The sequence below is a fragment of the Leptopilina boulardi genome, unplaced genomic scaffold, assembly GCF_019393585.1.
Source record: "Leptopilina boulardi isolate dan_hultmark-lab unplaced genomic scaffold, ZJU_Lbou_2.1 LbouV2_341, whole genome shotgun sequence".
NCBI classification, from domain to species: domain Eukaryota; kingdom Metazoa; phylum Arthropoda; class Insecta; order Hymenoptera; family Figitidae; genus Leptopilina; species Leptopilina boulardi.
The window spans coordinates 2,560,814-2,585,999 of NW_026137909.1; the positions used below are offsets into that span (position 1 = coordinate 2,560,814).

Below are 25,186 nucleotides of genomic sequence, written 5' to 3' on the forward strand. Positions count from 1 at the left end.
AATATGAGATTTAAAAAATGCGGAATAGGTAAAAAATGTGTTTTTTTGTACATTTCGATTTCTATTTATTTTTATTAGAAAACTAAAATTTTTGCAAATAAAATAAATAAAATTTAAAGTGGATTAATAATCGGTTTTATAAAAAATACAAAATCGGTAAAGAATTGATTTTTTGTAGATTTTGATTTTTATCAGGTTATTTCAAGGATTCCTGGTTCGATATATATATTTTTTTTATGAAATTATGCTTAGATTTTGATGATCAATTCTGAAAATACGGAACATAAAAATATGAATAAAAAAAAGAAACGATAAAAAAATGACAATTTAGCAAAATAAATACTTTATGAGTTTTAAATTTAGAAAAAAGGATTTTTTTTTATTTAGAAAAAAAAAGATTATCCAATTGTCAGCAGAATAAAATAAAAAAGGCTATTTTTCTATTTTATTCTTCAATTATTATCATTACACCTTTCTATTTGGGAAGAGTAACACCGTATTATATACAACTATCTAGTGAATTTTCGTGACAAACGGAAATAATCTCTAGTATTTGCGACAATCAACACGCGATCATCGAAAAGAAATACAAAATAAAGTGCTCCTTTCTTTTTCTTTTTTATTTTTATAAAAAAAAAGAGAGATCTTCCATCTCATAGACAAAAATGTGTGTCAAAAATAAAGCAATCAATTTCCCTCAATATCATATATAGCGCCAAAAGGCGGAGGTTAATTTAATTAATAGAACGTTATCAAACATTTGAGACCGGAGACGAAGGTTAAGGATGTTTATTATAGAATAATGTATATTTGTTATTTTACCATTCGGCATATGTCTCGAACAAATTACACGCAATATTGTCAATTCCTATTTACACGCATCGTTTCTGTTTAACAGAATATCGATTTATCTTATTGCCTCTCTGAACACACCCTTGATGGATAAAATTAACTAAAGATATATTATTAAAAAGGGAAAATAATTCTTAATATAAGTAATCATCAATAATTCATATTCTTTGCTTACAATTGAAAAAAAAATTACCACTCACTTCTTTATGAAAAAAATTTTTTTTAGATACCTAACAATTTTATTTCTTTTTGAATAAATACAATAAAATAAAAATATTTTATTCTAAACATCGCAGAAAATAATTGAAAATTAAATTGAAACTAGTTTATTGCCGTTTTGTATGATTTTAATAAATCTTTAAAATTTTAATTCATTTACAACAAAAATTTATAGAAAGTAGAGGAAATTAAATTTTTACTGATTTTAGTAATATTATTTTCAAATTTGCATATAATTATGACAAAACTAGATTTTAATTTTCGTCCATTTTTCCACACTTTTTTCTCCTTTTTTTTCTTAAAACACCAAATTTTTATTTTTACCAAAAAAAAAAAATATTAGAAAGAATAGAATTCATGATTATCTCATAAAAATCATTAATTAGAATTTTTATTTTCAAGTATAATTTATTAGTAATAATTATTTTTTAGACAAATTTTCCATTTTGAATTTTTAAATAACAGAAATTCCAATTTACAGAATTTTAATTTGTTCGAATTTTTATTTATACGAATTTTTAATTCATAGAATTTTTTAAGACGCTGAATTTTCATTTGTCCGACATTAAAAATGTCCGAACAAACAATCGACAGAAATATTTTAACGCAATTTTTAAATTTTTGTCCAATCACGATTTTCTTGATAATTTCTAATGGGTAAATTTTTGAAAGTGTTTCGAAATATTTCTGTCGATTGTTATTTCGGACATTTTTAATTTCGGACAAATAAAAATTTGTACAAAAAAAAATTCAGACGAATTAAAATTCAGTAAATTGGAATTTCTGTCATTTAAAAATTTGAATCACAAAAAATTGGATTTAAAGATAATTTTGTTAAATTAAAATTCGCATAAATAAAAATTCTTTTAAATATATAAAGTCATGTATAGAAAATGATTGTTAAATAAAAATTCTGCAAACTAAAAAATTCTGTAGCTAAAAATGTTGTTAACTAAAAATTCGTGTAAAGAGAAATTCTATAATTCGAAAAATGAAAATTTGTCTAGAAAATAATTATTATATAATTATATAATAATAAAATGCTTGTTCTGTCCTTCTGTCCTAACTTGAAGTTGGCCTTTTCTGATTTCACGTGTTTTTTTGAATAGTAATCTTATGACGTGTCAAATTTTGACAATTCTTTTTCTCATTTTTGCCAAAGTTGTATAATTGTGTTTCCAAATTTCGGAATAAGTTTCTTTAAAATTCCAAAATTCAATTCACGAAGCTGAAGTACACAACGTTTACCAACGAAATTTTTTTTAAACTTGTATATTCATTCAAAAATTGTATACAAATATAAAAAATTTATGATGAGAAAAAAGATGCGCCAGGAAATTTCGTACAAGATAGTAATTTGAAAAAAATTTATTTTTAAAAATTAATTTTTAAGGTACCAGGAGCCAACAAATACCTATTAAATATTAATTATAAAAACACAGGCCTCGAATCAACTTAAAGACACAAAAAGTCGTTTTAGTCGATTTAAATTCCAAAAAAAGTGGATTTGTTTTTTATTTTAACAAAAATATTTTACAGATTTTTAAATGAAAAATTTTTTTTTTAATAATTAAATTTCAAAAGATATTGTTAATTTTCAAACAATTATTAAATTTTACAGAAATAAAAATAATTTATCAAACAATTTTTGGAAAACATTTTTTAAATTTAATTGCATTTACACAGATTTAAAATTGAGATTTTTGAAATTAATTGAAACTTTAAGTGTTTTGTAATTAAAATTTTAGATGATTTCACTAAAAATTTATTAGAAAATGCGGACAAAATACAATAATTTGAAAATCATTTTTAATTGAAAAATGGTTTCAGATAGTTGAAATTTCAAAGAATATTATTAAAATAGTTAAAAATAATTGAATTTCCTTAGAGTTATAATTGAAATTATTAAATTTCAAAAAAAAATTTTTCGATGGAAAATTTTAGAAATAATTAAATTTTAGTTGCTTTTAAATTCAAATTATTGAAAATTCAATTAATTTTGAATTCAAATTTTTGAGAATAATGAAATTTTATTTGATTTTAAATTTGGAAAATAATTGAATTTCAATTAAAATTTTGGAAAATAATTTTATTTTAGTTTAATTTTAGTTGATTTTGAATTTAAATTTAGAAAACAATTGAATTTTAGTTGATTTTGAATTGAAATTTTTGAAAATAATAGAACTTTAGTTTATTTTGAATTGAAATTTTGGAAAATTTTGAAAATATTTGAATTTCAATTAAAATTTTGAAAAATAATTGTATTTTAGTTAACTTTTAGTTGATTTTGAATTTAAATTTGGAAATAATTGAATTTCAATTAAAATTTTTGATAATAATTTAATTTAAGTTCATTTTTGATTGAAAATTTGGATAATTAATTTTGAATAGAAATTTCAGAAAATAATTGAATTTTATTTCATTTTAAATTGCAAACTTGTTAAATAATTAAATTTTAAATTGAAAATTTTGGATAATTATTGGAGTTTTAATTAATTTTGAATTAAAATTTCGGGTAATAATTGAATTTTAGTTTATTTTGAATTGAAATTTTTAAAAAATAATTGAATTTTATTGTGATATTTTTTTTTTAAATTATAAACAATTGTTAAAATTTCATAAAAATTTTAATTGAAAAATAATTTTGATATAATTGACTTTGTGATGTATTTCATTAAAATTATTAAAAATAATTAATTTAGTGAAGAATCATTTTAGTTGAAAATTTGTTAAATAATTGAATTGAAGAAGATCTGAAGAAGATCTACATTTTATACTAAAAAAATATATTTTATTTACATTTTCTTTCAAATGTAAAAAAAAATGTCGCATTTTATTAAAATAAGTCGATAAAAGTCGTATTTTTGAAAAAAGTCGAGAAAAGTCGTATAATCCGAGGCCTGTAAACATATAATTTTCATTATTATCATTTAATATGTAATAATATTCTAATAAATTAAATTATTCTTGATAATATTAATCTTTAATTTCTTTATAACAAACAATTAAATACTCAATTTGGCGCGCGTTTAATTTTGCTAGTTATTTCTAATAAAGTAATTGAAAATAAAAATTCTAATTACTAATATTTATGAGATAATCATGAATTCTATTTTTTCGAATTTTTTTTTGCAAAAATAAATAATTGTAGGAAGTAAAAAGTTCAACAACTTTTACCTTTGACAAATTTTGTTTAAATGAGTTAAAATTTTAGAATTTTTTCACTGTCATATTAGAGAATAATTTACCAAAATTTTAATAGAATTCGTGAACTTTTGGTTTTGCTACTGTAAATATTCATAAAGCAAAAAAATAGTTAAAAAATTTTTTAAAATGAAAAAAATTAATTTTATCTAAAAAAGATTTTTATTTTTACAAAGTAATAGAAAAAATCAAATGTTGACAATGGCACAATGGGTCTGCTGGACCCATGGTGTTAAGGGTTAAATATTATACAAAAATGGCAACAAATTTCTGAATAAAGGAGAAGGTAAAAAAATAAAAAAAAAAATGAATGTTATTGTTTAGAAAATGATTAGTATATGATTTGGAATTCCAAAGCACAAGTCATCTGTATAATTTGTGGTTGAATAATCTTTCACCTTGCTATTATGCCATATAATCTCTCCACATACGCACTCTTACAAGATCGAACATTATATAACTACTTAAGTAGAAACGGTATTCCTCACAGACTATGAGAGAGAAAGAGACGAGTCGTCTACTCAGAAACTAGTTTGTTGAGAGTTCAATGTAACATGTACCACGTGATCAGTCAACGTTTGTCAAGGTTATATACTGATCTTTCAGATATTTTTAGATTTTTTTTTTTTTTTAATAAAAATATTCTAAAAAAATGTTTACAATATAATTCGAAATGCAATAACATTTTTTTTTAATCTAGAAAATATTTTTTTATTTCAAAGAATTTTTTTAAAACAGGTTTACTGATACGGAAAAAAGTAATTATTGTAATTTAGGGGTTAATAACCTGAAGACTTTTTCTTTTTTTCTTTTTTTTTGAACTTGAAACATCTTATTTAATGACCGTGAACGTTTTTATTACCTGAAAAAGAAACTTTCGGGATTTATTTTCAAAATATTCAATTGTTTTAAAATTTATTTATTGGGATAAATTTATTACTCCGTTTATTTTTCAAATTAACAAAAATTGTCAATGTTTTTTTTTTAACTTCTTGTTTTTTCCCACTGGAATCAAAATAAGTTACTAAAAATATTAGCACAAAAAAAAATTCGGTTTTGAAATCAATTTTTCGACTTTTAAATTTTTTTACAGCTGCTTCTATTATTTTTTGCCATATATTTGAAATATTAAAAAAAAATCGAAAAAAATTTCGTATTTAATTTTTTTTTCTCTCTTAGCAGAACTAGAGAAAAACGCATTTTAAATGTAATCGGCTTCTGGCTCGGTAAAATTTAAAAAAATTCTAACTTTCATAATTTTTATCGAATCGAATAGTAAAAAAATAGGTATTTTCTTTTTTTTCATAAAAATTTCGTAAAAAAATGTTGCAGTCAAAAGAAATGTTTTTTTTTAATGAAAATCTAATATGAAATGCCACATATGTAGTTGAAAATGTAATCAATATAAATTTCTAAAAAATATTATAACAAAAAAGAATTATTAAAATTATAAACAATTGAAATTTTTAGCTGTCTTAAAAAAATTTTTCTTGGTCAACAAAAAAAAAACATTTTTCTCAGCTTGGAACGTAATATTTAAAAATAATTTTTTGAAAAAAAAATTTGTATTTTAAATACTTTTTAAATCTTTTACTATTGTTTTTTTTTTCTAATATTTTCAGAAACTTATTTTTTTGATTACAAGAAGTAAAAAAACGATTTAAGATTGAAAATTAATTTTTTGAAAATTTTAAATGATCCGTTTGAGAAATTCTGACTCTATTTAATTATTTATTATTTATTTTTTATTTATATAAAATTTTTGTGCTCGGAACTTAGTGGGGAGTGAAGAAAACTAAAATTCCAAATTTTTTTGTTGAAATTTTCCTTTTTTTTTTACAGCAATGGAAAAATTTGAAATTTAATATATAAGATTGAAACTGGGGAAATATTGAAATTTGTCTTTTTTAAAATTAAAGATGATTTAACGACCTATTATTTATGAGTGCATGCCGCACCTTGAAGACTATCCAATGATAAAATCCGCGTCATTTGACTAAAAGCCACCCTTCTATAAATGTGCTTGGTATCAAGGTGTGGTTTAGACCCATATCACGCAACAACCTTTCAAATACATCAACCCACTTTTTGCCTATATATAGGTTGCTCTAGCTTCTTTTTTTCTTTAGTTTAGAACAGAATATATATATATATATATAGTCAAATCCTGACATTGCCACTACAATGCTTTTTTAATTAAGTAAAATAAATTCGAAAATATTTTATAAAAGAAAATAAATCGCTTTGAATTTTAAAACAGATACAAAAATATAATAATAATAATATTTTATATAATAACATTTTTATAGAAAAAAAAGAATTTTAGAAATTATTATAATGATACAAAAAATTTAATATTACTTTCGTACTTGTGAAATTGTGTGAAACAAAAAATAGGAAAAAATAATTTTTTTTTTTTTCCTTTTTTCGATCGGACATTGTTTTTAATTTTTGATAAAATTTGCTTTAAACAGGGTTGCCACAGACCTGGGAAACCTGGAATTGTCATGGAAATTTATTTATTCAATTTTTTTATATGATAAAGAAGGACATAAAAAAAAGTTAGTTTTGAATAATTTTTAAAAATTAATTTTTGCATCAAATTCCTGTTTCAAATTTTTATGAGTTTAAATCTGGAAAATTCTTTTAATTTAAAAATTATTTTTCATTATTTGACTCAACAATTTCCCAGGAATTGATCTTAAATAACCAGTTTTTATAAAACTGATTTTCAAAGTTTGTGGCAATTTCAATTCAAAAATTTTTTATTGAAAATCTGAAAAAAAATATGTATAAATTTACTTTAAATTAATAACGAACGCAACGTTTATGATAAACGATTTTTAAAGAAATAATTTTTCAAAATGAAAAATTCTATAATTTTTCGTCTAAAAAATATTTCTTACAGTTTTTATTAATCAACAAATTATAAAAAAATATATTTTTTAAGCAAAAAATTATAGAATTTTTTATTTTAAAAAATTATTTCCTTAAAAATCGTTTATATCATAAACGTTGCGTACTTCAGCTTCGTAATTAATAGACAAATAAATAAAAATTAAAAATAGTTCAGAAATAATAATATTGAATATTTTTTAAAATCTAAAGATGTTGAAAATTTTTCCTCAATTAAATTCTAAAATATTCTAAATAATAATATTATTTAAATATTATTATAAATATTATTTTTAATTTGAATGATTTTATTTTGGGGTTTCTTGCAAGAAATTAATTTACAGAATTGTTGTTAATTGAAATATTTTGTATTTTTTTTGGCGTAATTGGCTAAAAATTTATTTAAAATAGATTTATATTTGTGTCTGGAATTTTTTTTTTTTTTAAATTATTTGGAAAACCTGAAAAATCATGGAATTTTAAAATCAGTCTTTTGTGGCAACCCTGTTTAAAGTGGTTTAAGCTTTTTACATAACCTCAAATTGAAAATAGGTCTTATCACTATGAACAGAACTGTAATTCTAAACTAATTTTTTAAAGTTTAAAACAGTTTTAAAAAAAAACATTTTGAGCCAAAATTCATTACCAATAAGAATTTAATGTTTTGTTTTTGTAGTCAATAATTGTAATTTTATCTAATTTTGACAAATAATAAATAGCTCATTTTACTTTTTGAAAATTTTGTTTATTTTTTGTTAAATAAAATTATTATTATTATTATTATTATTGTCGACACGTGAAAGTCTTTAAAAATTATTTAATAGAATTCTCTTTACGTGTGAAGAGGATAAATGGTTAGTAGAATAAAAAACAATAAAACAAGAAAACACTTCAATAATTTATAAGTCTATCAATGTTTATTTAGAAAATGTCACTCCACAGTTTATTTTCTTTATTAACAATATAATTATATAATATAAAATTTAATGCGAAAATACCGCTATACGTCGTTTAGTTCTAAAATCATTCTGATTTAAATTTGTCAGTTTAGCCACACCTTCCGAGTAGTGGGAAAACCCTTCTACCTTTTAAATTTCCCTTTCTTATTAATCGCGCAGCGACATACTGCCAGCCTTGAATGATTACATTCAATCATAAAATATTAATTATCAATAGGAAGCGGAGCTAGTTTTTTAACAGCGCGCATATATTCTCCCGTGGATGTTTTAATTTTAACCACTCTTACAATATTATCCTCTCCCGGAAATACCTCAATTATTCGACCTAAGACCCAACGCAACGGGGGTAAATTATCATCCCTTACTGTCACTAATCTCCCTACCTTGATATCCTCGCTTTGGCCATTGTACCATTTATTTTTAATATTAATTTCATTTAGATACTCATTGTACCAACGTTTCCATAAATTATTTTTTATTTTCTGTACATGTTGCCACGAGGATAATCGGTTTACATTAATATCAGTATAGTCTACAGTAGGAATACTTTGCAATGATTTTCCGATAAGAAAATGTCCCGGAGTAAGCACCCGAAGATCGTTTGGATCCGTTGACATAGGTGTAAGCGGGCGCGAATTAAGTATCGCTTCGATTTCACACAGTAACGTAGTCATTTCCTCATATGCCAACAATGATTCACCCATCACTCTCCGCAGATGATGCTTCAGGGACTTCACAGCTGCTTCCCACAATCCACCAAAATGTGGCGATCGCGCAGGAATAAAATGCCATTCTATTTTTCGGTTAGCCAATGTTCTTTGAATTTTTTTGTTATGATCATTGGAATTAAGCAAACTGTGAAGCTCCTTTAGCTCGTTGCTTGCTCCTATGAAATTTGATGCATTATCCGAATATAATGCCTTTACTTGTCCGCGCCTACTAAAAAATCGCCGTAAAGAACCAATAAATGCATCAGTAGTCAGATCGCTTACAAGCTCTATATGTACAGCCTTGGTTGACAAACAAACAAATACAGCTACATACACCTTTATTTTTTGTTTATTTCGCAATCGTTTCTCCTTTATATAAAAATGACCACAATAGTCAACACCAGTATGTTCGAACGGATAACTGCCTGTAACTCTCGCTTTCGGATAATTACCCATTGTATACTGTATGTCTCGCGGATTCGCTCTGCAACATTTTACACAGGAATGTATAATCTTTTTTACTACTGAACGACCATCGACAATCCAAAAATTTTCGCGAATTGCATATAAGGTGGCATTAATACCAGCGTGTTTCAATTCATTGTGAGTGTCACGTACGAGGAGATTGGTTACTGGGTGATTTTTAGGAATTAGAATCGGATGTTTGATTCCATTTTCGACATCGGCATTTTCAAGTCTTCCTCCTGCTCGTAGAAGTCCCTCTCTGATTATAGGTGTTAATCGAAGAATTTTCGAAACGTTAGGAATTATTTTTTGTTTAGACAAGGCATCAATTTCTTTGGAAAATTCTTCCTTCTGAATTTGTTGAAAAATCCTATTCAATGAAACTTGCATCTCCTCCGAAGTTAATTCACCCGAATTGACTGAACGTTTTCGAACCCTATCAGCAAATCTGCAACAGTACGCAACAATCCGAGTCAATCGCGTCAACGACGAATATCGATTCCACAGCTCGAATTGATCACTCGAAACAAGTTTCGCATTCAGAATGGACAGTTTTGGTTCCGCAGGTATCTTAAAACTGTCAATTCCTATTGAGTGATCAGGCCAGTCTGATTCATTCAATTTGAGCCACGTAGGTCCATGTTTCCATAATTCATTTACGAGAAAATCCTTTGGTAGCTGTCCTCGAGATATAAAATCTGCAGGATTTTCCTTGGTAGATACATGTCTCCAGTCAGATGGATTGGTAGAATTTTGGATTTCCGTGACTCTATTTGCTTCAAAAGTTTCTAATTTATATGGTGGCGTATTTATCCAGTTCAATGTGATCATGGAATCAGACCAGAAATATATTTTCTCGAAATTTATTTTCAGCGCAATTTTAATTGCTTCATACAATTTAACGAGAAGTTTCGCAGCACATAATTCCAATCTTGGTAAGGAGATGACCTTGACAGGAGCCACCCTTGATTTTGAACATAGTAAAATAGATTGATGTCCATGATCATTGGAAGTACGGAGATATAAACAGGCACCATATGCTTTTTGACTTGCGTCAGCAAAACCATGCAGCTGGCACTCCTTTGCCTCTGGAACCCTGACTGATCTTGGAATGCTCCATTCAGACAAAAGTGATAATTGCTCCCGATGAGTCTGCCACAATGTTAGTGATTCTACGGGAAGAGGATCATCCCATCCTACATTCATCTTCCAGAGAAGCTGCATTTGTATCTTCGCTAAAATCACGATCGGAGAAATGAGTCCAAGAGGATCATACAGTTGCGCTACCTGAGATAATATCTTTCTCTTGGTAATATTCTCAAATGATTCTAATTTGGTCTCGAAATTGAATCTTAGTGAATCCTCCGAAGAATTCCATCTCAATCCTAAAGTTTTTGATATTGGATCTCGACCCAAAATTTGATCCAATTTTTTAGAGCCTTCTTCAACATCATTGATCAACTCTGAGTGATTTGAATTCCATTGACATAAATTTAATCCGGCCTTTTTAGTCAGTTTAATGAGATCCATTTGGAGTTGTTTAGTTTCTTCGAAAGTGTCCCTACCAGTAGCCAGATCGTCTACATAAAAATCTTCCTCCAGGACCGCAGCTGCTATTGGAAATGAGTCTCTCTCATCTTCTGCCAGTTTCTTCAAACATCGAGTAGCTAAAAATGGTGCTGCAGCAGTACCATATGTTACTGTGTTAAGCTGATAAGTTTCCAAAGGATCGTTCTTGTTATATCTCCACAGTATTTTTTGGTATCGTCTATCACCAGGATGAATGATGAACTGCCTATACATCTTCTCGATGTCCGCAGTGAGAACAAATTGATGCTGTCTGAATCTCAAAACCAAATCAAAGATGCCACTCTGAATTGTTGGTCCAACCATCATTGCCTCGTTCAAAGACACTCCAGATTTTGATTGAGCTGAAGCATCAAAGACGACTCTCAATTTTGTGGTAAGGCTTGACTCCTTCAAGACACAATGATGAGGAATATAATATCCAACTTCAGGATCCACTGATGAAATGAGTTCCATATGATTCAAATCTTCATATGTTCTCATAAATCGATGATAATCTTCCTTCAGTTTTGGATTTCGCTCCAATTTTCTTTCCAGGATAAAAAATCGCTTTTTTGCTGCTTCATAAGATGATCCCAAAAGATTCAGCTTATCATTGAAAGGTAAGCGAACTTGGTATTGACCCGATGATAACCTCTCTATATTGGAAGTAAAATGCTCCTCGCACGCCTCCTCTTCAGCTGACAAGAATCGCCTTTCAGAAAATTCCTCCAATTTCCAAAAATTCTCCAGTTGAATGCTTAATGGATCTCTTATTAAATTGCTGGAGAACCGGTAGCGACTCGCCTGATCATTGATCCTTCCAGAGACGATCCATCCCAACCTTGTACTCTGCAATGATGTCCCAGGTGTGGAGAGGGGAACTCTGTTCACATGCAGCAAATCGTAGAAAAGCTCGGCTCCAATCAACATGTCGATTCCTGATGGTTTGTCAAATTCGGGATCAGCTAAATTCAATGTTTTAGGAATTTTAAGGATATCTTTATTCAATGGCATGATAGGAACATTTCCGGTTATTTGAGGTAACACAAGGAAATCAAGCTTAGCTGAAAAGGAAGAATTTCGTGATTGGAATGTCGCAACGACCCACTCAGAACTATTTACCTCTTTATTATTAACAACTTCTATCGTAGCGTTAAACTTTGATTTCTTTAATTTAAGACGATCAACTAAGTCTCGAGTTATTATATTCGGTTGTGAACCGCTGTCCAAAAGAACTCTACACACATGTTTTCCCTCACAACTGTCAAGAACATCAACTACAGCTGTTGATAAAATTACTTCGGAAGAGTCCTTTATGTGACAATTCTTTACTTGAACCGAATCATTTTTCTTATCATTTGAATCCAAACTAGATTGTACAATTGAATCAGAATGCATCGCGGTATGATGTCTACGATTACAAATAGAACAATTTCTCGATTTACATTCTCCGATCATATGACCACGCCTTAAACAATTAAAACAAAGCCCCTTTTTCTTTACTATTTCTGTTTTCTGTTCATGAGGTAGTTTTACGAAATCTTCACAACTCTGAATAAAATGATTTTCATTACAATGATAACAGTGTATATTTCCCTGTGTTGTTACTAATGTTCTTCCCAAAATTTTCCTATCATTATTCGCTTGAGATTTAGAGACCTGAGTTACAATTTGTTTACCATGATTATTACTATTATTATTATTTATACCAAGATGTAAACTTTCTAAAATTTGACATTTCTCCCTTAAAAATTCAATAAATGAATCAAAACTAGGCACATTTATACCCTTCACCGAACGTTCCCATTCTCTCCGTGATTCTTTATCTAATTTTGCAGAAATTAAACAAATCAAAGGGACGTCCCACGATTCCGTTGGTTGACCGAGTACTTTTAATGCTCTCACATGTTTAAGTGTCGTGTCTAGCAAATCACGCAAGCAAGGAGCTGATTCTTTAATTACTGATTGTAAATCAATCAAAGCTTGCATATGATTAACAACTATTATGCGTTTATTATTATATCTATCCTCTAATAATTTCCAAGCTATACCGTAATTTGCTTCTGACGTTTCTATATTTTCTATTACTCGAGCAGCATTTCCTTTTAAGTACGACCTCAAATAACGTAATTTTTGTACATTGGGAATAGATTCATCGTTATGAATGATAGCAGTAAACGAATCGCGAAAGCCCAACCACTCTTCGTACCCTCCGGAGAAAATGGGAAGGTCTAGCTTGGGTAGTGGGAAACGTGATCGGATAGTTGACGCCTCATTATCATTTATAGTCGCACGGGAGGTGGCAAGTTCTCGTAAATGCTGTATTTCGGACTCGTGCTGTACACGAATCCTCGTCTCTAATTCAAAAATGCGCAAACGCTGTCGTTCCACCTCTTCCTGATTAACATTGTCATTATTATACATAGTAACTGTTTGATTGGAACACTCATTAATTAATTTCATAGCTAAACTTGTATAAACAAAATAATTATCTTCAAATTCTGAACGTTCTATTTCTCGACTAGGTGTAGGAGCAAGCAACTCTATGGTCTTTTGAGCTTGATCATATTGAGACCACGTTTCTTCGATTTTTCCTAACCGTATTTTTAATGCATTAGGATCAATATTCTCGCGCGGTTCATCTTTCAATTTTTCTAAAAATGTTTTAAATTTTGTCAAACGCGATTTACAATTCGTTCGATCTTGTCTCGCATGATCAAGCTGTGTAACCGACATGATAAACACTCACAATACAATCAATCACTATTATTATAATTATAAGAAAATTTAACAAAACAATAGATATAAATACGCTTACTTTACTGACGAATTACAAATTGATGACCTTTGATGAAAGCTGCTATTGTTTGTCAGTTATTGTTGCTGAATTTGAAGATTGTTGATTGCCGTTGGAATCTCGTAATCGTAGTTGAAAATTTTCCAAAGTTGACACCAAAGTAGAATAATTCTCAATCTCAATAATGAGATGGGACCAAAATTAACAAATTTGATGATAAATCAAACTTTTGAAACCTCTGAAGATAAGTGAGACACCAACGACACCATAATTAATGATAAAATTTCAAATATTCGTTATATTTTGAGAATGATATGTACAGCGGCTTGTACAATATTCTAGTTTTTCAGCACCAAACCCTATAATTCACTTCACGATAAACTTGATAATTATCAAACCTTAGCAACACAGTTCAATACACTTAAAATAATACAAAATATCCAACTCGAAGGACCATGTCGACACGTGAAAGTCTTTAAAAATTATTTAATAGAATTCTCTTTACGTGTGAAGAGGATAAATGGTTAGTAGAATAAAAAACAATAAAACAAGAAAACACTTCAATAATTTATAAGTCTATCAATGTTTATTTAGAAAATGTCACTCCACAGTTTATTTTCTTTATTAACAATATAATTATATAATATAAAATTTAATGCGAAAATACCGCTATACGTCGTTTAGTTCTAAAATCATTCTGATTTAAATTTGTCAGTTTAGCCACACCTTCCGAGTAGTGGGAAAACCCTTCTACCTTTTAAATTTCCCTTTCTTATTAATCGCGCAGCGACAATTATGTATTTATAATTATATTATAAATACGTAATAATAATAATTTTATTTTATAATAATTTATAATAATAATAATAATTTGTAAATTAATTTTTGTTTGTTTGAAAAAAAATGAGTTTTTTTTTGGCTGGCAACAGTTTTTGTTTCTTGTTGAATGCATCTGAATGCAATTCACCTTGTTATCATTCTTTTGTGATTTCAAATTTTATATTCCTCCACTTATAAATTTTTATAACTCGAACTCAATTTTATTCAAAATAATATATTGAATTGCAATTTGTCATATTTTATTGGTTTAAAGGAGAAAAAAAAATTTTTTTTTTTTTTAGTCTTTTAACATCTTTAGGGCAGCCTGCATTCTCTACACGCAACCAGGTGAGCTAACGGTTCTTGTCGCGGTTAAGTAACGGACTCAACAGAAATTGTCGTCTTGTTGCCTCATTGTGTTTTGTATCTTTATTATCTTGAAAAAAAAACCAGTAGTGATTTTTCTAGTAAACCATTTATTTACTTTGAAAAATTTTTATAAACTCAACAATAGATTAATTATAGTAACTTGAATTAAATTTATTTTTTTTTTTATCTAAATTTTTCACTGGTAAATATATAATGCCCTGCCCTAAAAATGTTAAAAGACTAAAAAAAATATATTAAAAAATATATTATAACAATATAAGCAAAAATTAAAAAAAAAAATTTTTAATAATTTTTGAAAATTTAATTATTTAAATATATAATAAATGTAATTTATTATATTTAAAAATTTGAAAAATTATTACCACTTATATTTAGTTTTACTATAAATAAAAAAATTGAAAAAACCAAAATTAAATTTTTTTTTTAATTTAATATAATTTTTGTTTGAAATGAAATATTTATTCTACCTGAGAATTTGTTCGTTTGGTTATTAAAATAAAAATATACTTTGTCGTGAAATAGAGAAAAAAAATTTGAATTCTATGAAAAAGTAAACCTGGACCCTCTTACAGAAAATCAAATAGACAACCACTCGACTCATATGCGGCAGATAAATATGAAAATAGACTTGGGAATGCAAAGTGAGACTTTAAGAAGAGATATTTCAATGTTATTTGAAATTATCTTTGAAAAAAGAAATGAGATTTTAAAGTTATAAAAAATAAAGAAATATAAAATTTTAATTTCATAATAAAAAAAAAAAAAATTTATAAAAAAATAAACTTTTTGGGAATGAAAACCAGTTTCTTGGAATTTTTATTTGAACCCTTAAGATAATCGTATACAAAAGTTGAAACTTAAACCAGAATTTCATTTTTTTAAAATTAACTATCTCTTTTTTTTATGTTAAATTTTTTTCATTTAATTTTATGAAACACAATAATCGCTAACACTAAAAAAAAAATCAATAGAATACCCCTATTCTGTATGAGAGATTATGAACCACGATTGGAAACCTTATAAATTAGTGACTCACCTTTGTAGACTGTTCTGTTTTCCTCTTCTACATTTTTTTTTTTAATTTCATTTTACAATGGTAACATATGTACTCTATTTTCTAAAATACAATTTACATAAACTAATGTTATATTTGTTAATAACACATTTTACATATATTTTTCAATTGTTATAAAATTTTTGCACTTTCTAAAAAAAAATTTTTTTTTTAATTTTAAAATTAGTTAAAAATTGTTGAAAATTTTAGAATCTTAATTTTTTTTTCCTATACATTTTTTTTAAAAATGTTTTCCAGGCGGTTATATTTTCAAAAATGGATTTTCTGAAAATTTTGACAAAATATACTTTTATGTACCATTTGACTGTGATAGAAAATTTAAAATTCATTGTTATGCTAAAAATTTAGTTATTTAAGTTTAAATTTCATGCGATTATGTTGAGGGTTCAAAATTTCAATCTAAATATTTTGTTTTTTAATTGCACGGCATTCTGAAATATTTGACACATTTCAAGCATGCATAAAGGAATTTTTTTTTTTTGAAATTTTTCAAGAAAATGTGATGAAAATTCAAATTATTTTTCAAGAATAAATAATTGGAGAATTTTCGAAATAGTTTTAATTTGAAAAAATCATTGAATTTTTATAATAATTCAATAATTCAATTAAAATTGAAATATAAATTAAAATATCGAATAATTATAGTTTTTATTGTTTAAAAGAAATTTTTTAAAACATATTTTAGTCCCTATTTTAATAAGAACAAAAAGTTAAAGTTAGAACGGGAAAAAGTTGTATTAGGAAAAATTGAAAATTTTGTCTTCATATTTTTTTTTTTTTTTGAGATTCTTAAATAATATGCCAACAGTTATTTCGTTGGAATTTTTATTTGATAGAATTTTCTTTTAGCCGAATTTATACCTGTTCGTATTATTTTTTGTTCGAATCATTTATTCGAATTAAAATTCGACAGAAATTTCTACGTGAATTTTCGAATTAATTTCAATAATTTTTTAAAATGAAAAGTTCTATAATTTTTTAATTAAAAAAAATTATTTCTTTAAAAATCGTTTATCATAAACATTAGGTACTTCAGCTTCGTTACATTTAAAAAAAATCAAATAAAATTACCAAAAATTTTAATTTAAAAATATTTAAAATTTAATTATTTCTAAAATTTTCCGCATACAATTTTTTGAAATTTAATAATTTTAATTATAACTCTCCCGAAATTCAATTAATTTTAATGATTTTTATAATATTTTTCGAAAATTCAATTATTTGAAAGTATTTTTCAATTAAAAAATTTTAAAGTTCAATTTTTGTCTTTAATTTCTAATCAATTCTTCAACAACAGAAATCACCAATAAATTTCAATTCAAAATTACTTGATTTCAATTATTTAAAAAATGTAAAAATTAAAATCTTCTAAAATTTATTAATTTCTTAAAACTTTAATTGTAAATCTTTAAATATATTTAATGATTTTAAATGACTTTTGTAATATTCTTCAAAAATTCAATTAATTAACAGCATTTTTTAATTATAAACATTTGAAATTTAATTTTTGTCTATAATTTCTAATAAATTTATCACCAAAAAATTTCAATTCAATTACTTTTAAAAAATGTTATGTAAAATTATTTGATAAATTATTTTTTAAAATTATTCACTAAATTAATTATTTTTAATAATTTTAATTAAATTATTCACAAATTCAATTATCTTAAACTATTTTCTCTGAAATTTAACACAATCTTTGGAAATTCAATTATTTTCAAAAATTTCAATTTGAAAGCTCCTAAAATTTCTCATCTAAAATTTTTTGAAATTTAATTATTTTAATTATAACTTTTCTGAAATTTAATTATTTTTAATGATTTTTATAATATTCTTCGAAAATTCAAAACCATTTTTTACTTAAAAATTTTTTTTTAGTGAAATCATCAAAAATTAAAAATCAATTGAAGTTCAATTACTTTAAAAAATCAAAATTGTAAATCTTTAAAAATTCAATTACTTTTAAAAAATTTTATCTAAAATTATTTGATAAATTATTTTTAGTTCTGTAAAATTTAATTATTGTCTGAAAATTAACAAAATCTTTTGAAATACAATTAATTCTAAAAATTTCAACTTTAACTCTTCCAAAATTATTATTTAAAAAAAATTTTTATTTAAAAATCTGTAAAACATGATTAAATATTGTCTGAAATTTTTTTGACCATAAAAACTAAAAACTATGGCAAAATTTTAAATTCAAATAAATTGCTTAAATCAGACTTGAAAAAATTATAAAAATTGAACTTTAAGAATTTTTTTTTTTTAGAAATGTGTTCTACTTAAATAAAATTTTGAAAATTTGTCTTACAAATTAGTTCGATTCTGATATATTCGAAATAAATTTTCTTGATAATATTCTTATAGAATTATTCTCATTACAGAATTAATAAAATGAATTTAATATCTAATAACAGTTATTTAAAGTAAAATATTCATTAACCAATTAAATTTTCTTAAAATCGTCTTTTTCGAATATAAAACGACTTTTTTGTGCCTTAAAGTCAATTCGAGGCCTATAATTCTGTCAAATGAAAATTCGAACAAATAAAAATTCTGTAAAGTGAATTTACTTCTATATAAAAATTCGGAAACAGAAAATTAATTTAATGAAAATTCTCTTAAAATATAATAATTAAAAAAATCAAATTTCGACTAAAAAAAATTCTATCAAATAAAAAAATTAATTAATTTTTGAGATTAATTTTTCGATTGTAGATTGCATTTTTTTTTTTTTTTTGCCTTTTATTATTTTCTTTGGCCGTAGTGTAAAAAAATAATGATAAATTAAGTAATTAGTGACCTTGAATAAAGCAGAAAGATTGAGAAGAATGGCTATGCAATTTTCAGAGGAAGAAGAAGAAGAAGATATGTACACCTAGATATAAACTAAAAGTGTAGATGGAAAAGGGAGGAACAGAGAATAATAAAGGTTGATAACCGAAACGCGTCGTTGCTTAAGATAGTTCGAGCGTGTCGAGAGATGTTGCGCTAACTTACGTTTCTTCATCGTTATAGCGTTAGCTGTAATAGACAATGACCTCTTGTAAAACTTGAGGCAGACATCCAAGGCGCTCTTTTCCACTTCATGACCGCATTCAAGGTCGAACGCGTCACGAGGTCAAGACTCTTGAAAACGATTTATACTTCACTCCCACATATTCATTTCTTCTTTTCCAAAAAAACAAAAAAAAAAAAAAAAAAAAATTGTCTTTACTGCTTTTCAAACCCAAGATTATCCTCCATGAGGATCCTCCAAATAACAATGTGTATGAGTAATTTATTTACCCGGTGAAATATTTGCTTCAGCAATTTTTTTTTTTTTTTTTTTTACTCAATTTTTCTTGTTATAGGAAATTCTAAGGGGAAATTTAATACACTTGTAAATGAAGTTATTTTTGATGAATATTAATAATTTATTTGCATGTTGAAACTTTAATATTAAAACATTTATGTCATTAAAGTCACTGGCAATTTAATTTCTATTAGCAATTTTTTATTTATTTGAGTAATTTTGCAGCAAAATTGTTATTATTATTTTTTTTGAAAACATTAGAAAGAGGATTATTTTTTTCAAAAATTATTTTCCAATTTATTATTTTATTTATCTTCTCAAAAAAAAATCCTTTTTTCTATTTTCTATTTTTTTTATTTTCTATTTTCCGAAATAAATTACTAAAATCTTTTGCTTTATGTATATAAAAAATTTTTCTAAAAACATTGCAAAGCATTACAGAAAAACTAATTTTTATTTTACATATAATTGAACAGAAAATTTTAATACACGTAAAACTATCTTAAACATAACCTATAATTTTGTTTCTTTTCTCATAAAGCGTTAAAAATTGATTAAAATTTTGATTTGAAAAATGTTTATGTAATATAATTATTTTTTTTAGACGAATTTTCATTTTTCGAATTAGAATTTGAAACAAATTTCTCACTTTAAACGAATTTTGTATTGTACAGAATTCTTGAAACGGCGAATTTTTATTTGTCCGAAATTGCAAATGGCCGAACAAACAATCAAGAGAAAAATTTCGGCGTGTTTTTTAAAATTGACGATTTTCTTAACAATTTTAAAAAACGCGACGAAATTTTTCTCTTGATTGTTTGTTCGGTCATTTGCAATTTCGGACAAATAAAAATTCGGCGTTTCAAGAATTCTGTACAATAAAAATTCGTTTAAGAGAAATTGTGTAAAATACCAATTTGAAAAATGAAAATTCATCTAAAAAATAATCTAATAAAATTCTTTCAAACAAAACTATTTTTCAATTTTGAGGTTATGTTACGTCCTCCATTCTTCTTAGTGGAGAACCTTCTTGTATTTCAGAAACTTGATTACATTAGAAAAAAAAAAAAATTAAAAAAAAACATTACTTTTTCAAATTTTAAACCGTTTCGAGAAATTCTAACCGTATATTTACAATTTGCAATACAGGAAGTGTGAAAATTGGAAATAAAAGAAATATTTTGTAACTACTGTTGAGGCATTTAATATCTTGGAAATCAACTTGAACGAATTATTCATTTATTATTATTGACTCGCAATAATATTCACCGAAACATTCCGTTACTCGTGTCTCTTAGTGCCAGGTTTGAAGAAAGAAAAAAAAAAAAAAATTAAGGACCAAAGAGACATGGAGCGGCGTTAAAGCTATAAGGTAGAGGAGGCGAACGCTTATGTCTTACCGCCGGTGAACGTCCGCAAAAGTTCATTAACCTCCAATCCTCTCTTTGTATATAGAAACACAGTTCTAACCTCGCTGAATTAACTTCCTTTTGATATTTTCAATATAGTTCCAATTTATGTTTAGACAATTTTTAAAAATTATTTTTGCCAATCACTTGTATGTAATATATGTTCTTTTTTTAAAAAAAAAAATACACTCAAGATTTTATGTGACATTTCCACTTATTGCCTTACGAACTTTCGTCCCTATTTTACCCTGTGTGATTTATCACGAAAAAAATTTTTTCTTTTTTTTATTTAACGCCTTAACAAAGTCTCAAGGTTTCTTGTATAGGCCAGTATTGTACTCAAAGTTTCTCTCAAGGTTCTTCGGTTTACTCAAGGTTTCAAAGTACTTGGTCTGGTGGTCTCTGAATATTGCGAAATATATTAAAAGCAGATTTATGTAAATTGAATAGAAATTTTTTTTTAAAAAAAGCTATCTCTAGTCGTTATTCTAATCTAATTGAATGATACGATGTTGTTTTTTTTTTTTTTTTTTTTTTTATTAAGTTGTATACCTTGAAATAGATTTTACAAATGTTTGTCTCAGGGGAAATTTTCGATTTCAAATCCAATCGAGTTAGTCAAAAAAAACAAATTTTAATTATTTACAATTATTTCTTTTTATTTCTATTATTTTTTTTACATAAAATTCTGCTATAATTTTTTTTTTTTTTGAAATCATTTTGGAGTGGAAATAAATAAATAACTTAAATTCCAGCCGGAAAACGATTTTTTTATGAAAACTGTGTAAAAAAAGCAGTTTTCTGCAAAAAACCGTTTTTTTTTCGTAATTTTGGTATTTTTTTCGTTTAATAAGTCCCCAAATAATTTTTCGAAAAAATCGCCAACAGAAATGTTAAGACCGGCTAAATTTCCAGATACAGTCTCTAAAAGTTGACTTTTTTTTGGAGGTTAAATGACAATTCACGAATTTTTAGGTTAGGAACAAAAGGAGTGCCAACCATAAAACACAAAAACTGTAAATAATGGCGCGAAATTCAAAAAATTACGTATTAATTTTTGAACCTAATAATGAATAAAATTTAAAAATCAATAATAATAATTTTTCGTTTTTTTTGTTTGTTTCTTTAGCAATTGTTTCGAAGTCAACCGCAGGGAGCAACACCACAACAATTACAATTACTTCAACAGCAACAGCAGCAACAACAACAGCAGCAACAATTTTTAGCATCGCAAGCTCAACAACAACAGCAGCAACAGCAACAGCAAAATTTTCCAACTGCACCTTATACTGTTATTAGTGGACAAGAGCCATATGTTGGAGCATTAATTGCAGGCGCACCACCAGTTGTGCCTCAATATTATAATGTTGGTCCATGGGTGTATCCTGGTTTATTGCCACAAGCACCACCACAAGCACAAGCACCACCACCACCTAGACGACCATTAACACCATCTTCGGCTGCTGCAGCGGCCGCTGCTGCGCAAGATTCAGCTAATCTTGCACAAACGGTAAATTTTTGTTTTAATTAAAATTAATTACGTCCGTGAAGCTGGCCGGAACATACCGTAATATGAAAATATTCACTACATGAGAATTAAGGGCTCATTAAGGGCTAATTAGGGCTGTGTGTCTTGAATTTTGGGCTTTTGATTTATTTAAGGAAAATGACACCCGGCTAACTTCATATTGAAGCTGGCCGGAAACACGCATAGCTTCTATATTACTGCTCCAATTAACTTCTAAGTGGCAGAAACATTTAGGGTTCATTAAGCCATTTAAGAATACACTATATTATTAGTTGAAAAGTTTCAGTTTTTTAAAAAAAGTCATGGTTCCGGCCTGCTTCACGTTGAAGCTGGCCGGAAACACGCATAACTTCTATGGCACTGCTCCTATTAACTTCTAAGTGGTTAAAAAATTTAGGGCTCATTCAGGATTACTAAAAAAACGCAATTTCTTATTCAGAGCACTACCATTTTATAAGAAATTTCTTCAATAAAGATTTTTATGAATTTTAAGGTTTCTATTGTAACCGATATTATGATACCCGCCGCTTCTTCAACATAAAATGATGTAATTTTAATTGTTTTATTATAAGCAATGTTCATGTACGTATACAGCAGTGCACTCAATGATGGTAAAGTGTGTTGCATGTGAATTTAATGTAAAATTTTGTATTTAAATAACGTTTTATTGGCAATTATAATTTGCCGTAAACGTGACATATAAATAAATTTTCGAAATTCGAAATGCTTTACAAGAAAATTAATCTGGTTTGAGATATTTCTCACTATTAAACTTCTAAGAGAAATACAAGTCTAGAAACAGGAGGTACAACTTCGGTAGTGGGGGTACAGGACAAATACATAAGAGTATGGTCTTCTGAAATTAACCCTTTAACGACGAGATGTGCTGTTTTTCAACATAAATTGCAAACGCCTACAATTTGTAGAAAGAAGCCATAAAATTTTTCAAAAGCTCTTATCTTACTATTTTTGGGGTCGCTCTTTCGAATGGCGTGGTCAAAATTTTCAAAAAATGATATATAACCCTTCTTTTTTTCAAAAATACTAAAAAAAGTCAAGTTTTTTGAATGCAATTTTTTTTTAAATAATTTTTTTCTCCCCCATAACATTTTTTAAATAAAACAAAAAGTATCAGAAACGTGTTCCCAATAGTTGTACTTGGAAAATAGCCGTTTATAATTTTTATTTTTTTCGATTTTGGATTTAAAATGGCGTTTGAAGGACAAAAAAATTTCCTAATTTTACTTAAGATCACAAACTTTTTCAAAATTGCTCAAATCTGATTGAAATTTGTTACACGGAGGTTTTTGGGGTTGCTGATTACGAATCTGAAGTCAGATGCAAAAAATTCAAAATGGCGGACTCAATATGGCGTACGAATTTTTTAAAATTTACTCCGATTTGCTTGAAATTTGATACTCGGGAGTTTTTTGGGTCGCTGATTACGAATCTGAATTCAGTTTCAAAAAATTCAAAATGGCGGATCCAATATGGTGGACAAATTTTGTGAAATTCATAGAATTCTGTTGAAACTCGTTACTCGGAGATTTTTGGGGTCGCTGATTACGAATCTGAAGTCAGATGCAAAAAATTCAAAATGGCGGATCCAATATGGTGGACAAATTTTGTGAAATTCATAGAATTCTGTTGAAACTCGTTACTCGGAGATTTTTTGGGTCGCTGATTACGAATCTGAATTCAGTTTCAAAAAATTCAAAATGGCGGATCCAATATGGTGGACAAATTTTGTGAAATTCATAGAATTCTGTTGAAACTCGTTACTCGGAGATTTTTGGGGTCGCTGATTACGAATCTGAAGTCAGATGCAAAAAATTCAAAATGGCGGACTCAATATGGCGGACGAATTTTTTAAAATTTACTCCGATTTGCTTGAAATTTGATACTCGGGAGTTTTTTGGGTCGCTGATTACGAATCTGAATTCAGTTTCAAAAAATTCAAAATGGCGGATCCAATATGGTGGACAAATTTTGTGAAATTCATAGAATTCTGTTGAAACTCGTTACTCGGAGATTTTTGGGGTCGCTGATTACAAACCTGAAGTCAGATTTAAAAAATTCAAAATGCCGGATCCAAAATGGCGGACTAATTTTTTAAAATTGCTCAGATTTGCATGAAATTTGATACTCAGGGGTTTTTTGGGTCGCTGATTACGAATCTGAATTCAGATTCAAAAAATTTAAATTGGCGGATCCAAAATGGTGGACTAATTTTTCAAAATTACTCAGATTTGCATGAAATTTGTTACTCTGGGGGTTTCGGGGTCGCTCATTAAGAATATGAAGTCACATTTCAAATATTCAAAATGACGAAATTATTATACTCTACTTATTGTGATTCTACCAGTAGCAAGTAATCTATATTTCACAATATATTTCAGAATCAAAAAGCTAACCACTGGAACTGCAGATATAAATAAATTGTTTAAAACTGATCTACCATAAAATCTTAACCATAAAATCGCCGAAAAGGGGACTTGAAAAAATGCTAAATCGAAGTAGATTTAGCCTGAATATATTGGTCAATTTTCTTACACACCAAACTCTGGAAGGATTACTTTGATTTTCGGGTCTATGAAATTTTATTCTCGAAAATTATCGCGGGTCATTCAGATGCTATTGGTTCTGTTTTCAAATGTAGATCTTGAGACCAATAATCACGTTGAAGTATCCAATAAGTTGTAGTACTGTTCACTATATCAAACTTATGTCTCAGGCTCAGCATAATTTCATTAAAATTTTTTTTTCTGTTTATATTATTTTCAATGAAACTCATAATCAGATTTTAATTTTCTTGAGAGTTGTAATTTTTATACAAGTTACTATATAATACAGCATTTTGCAAAAAGTCAAAACGATCTTCAGACTTTTAAATATCTTATTCAAATATCAATATTTTCATCGACTAAAAAGTAAATGATCACAGTTCATTTATTTGTCAAACCTCAAAATTTTCATCGACTAACAAGTGAATAATCACGT

At 26.7% G+C, this 25,186-nt stretch overlaps 1 protein-coding gene across 3 annotated transcripts in view; it reads left to right on the plus strand.

The window, feature by feature from the left end:
* The window catches only part of LOC127285806 (maternal protein pumilio), a 159,006-nt gene that overhangs the window by 96,212 nt on the left and 37,608 nt on the right, over nucleotides 1-25,186 (plus strand). For all 3 annotated transcript variants that reach the window (XM_051311988.1, XM_051311989.1, XM_051311990.1), the window contains one exon: nucleotides 21,788-22,168. In XM_051311988.1, coding sequence (XP_051167945.1) covers nucleotides 21,788-22,168 — 381 coding nt within the window. The remainder of the gene's footprint in view (nucleotides 1-21,787; nucleotides 22,169-25,186) is intronic.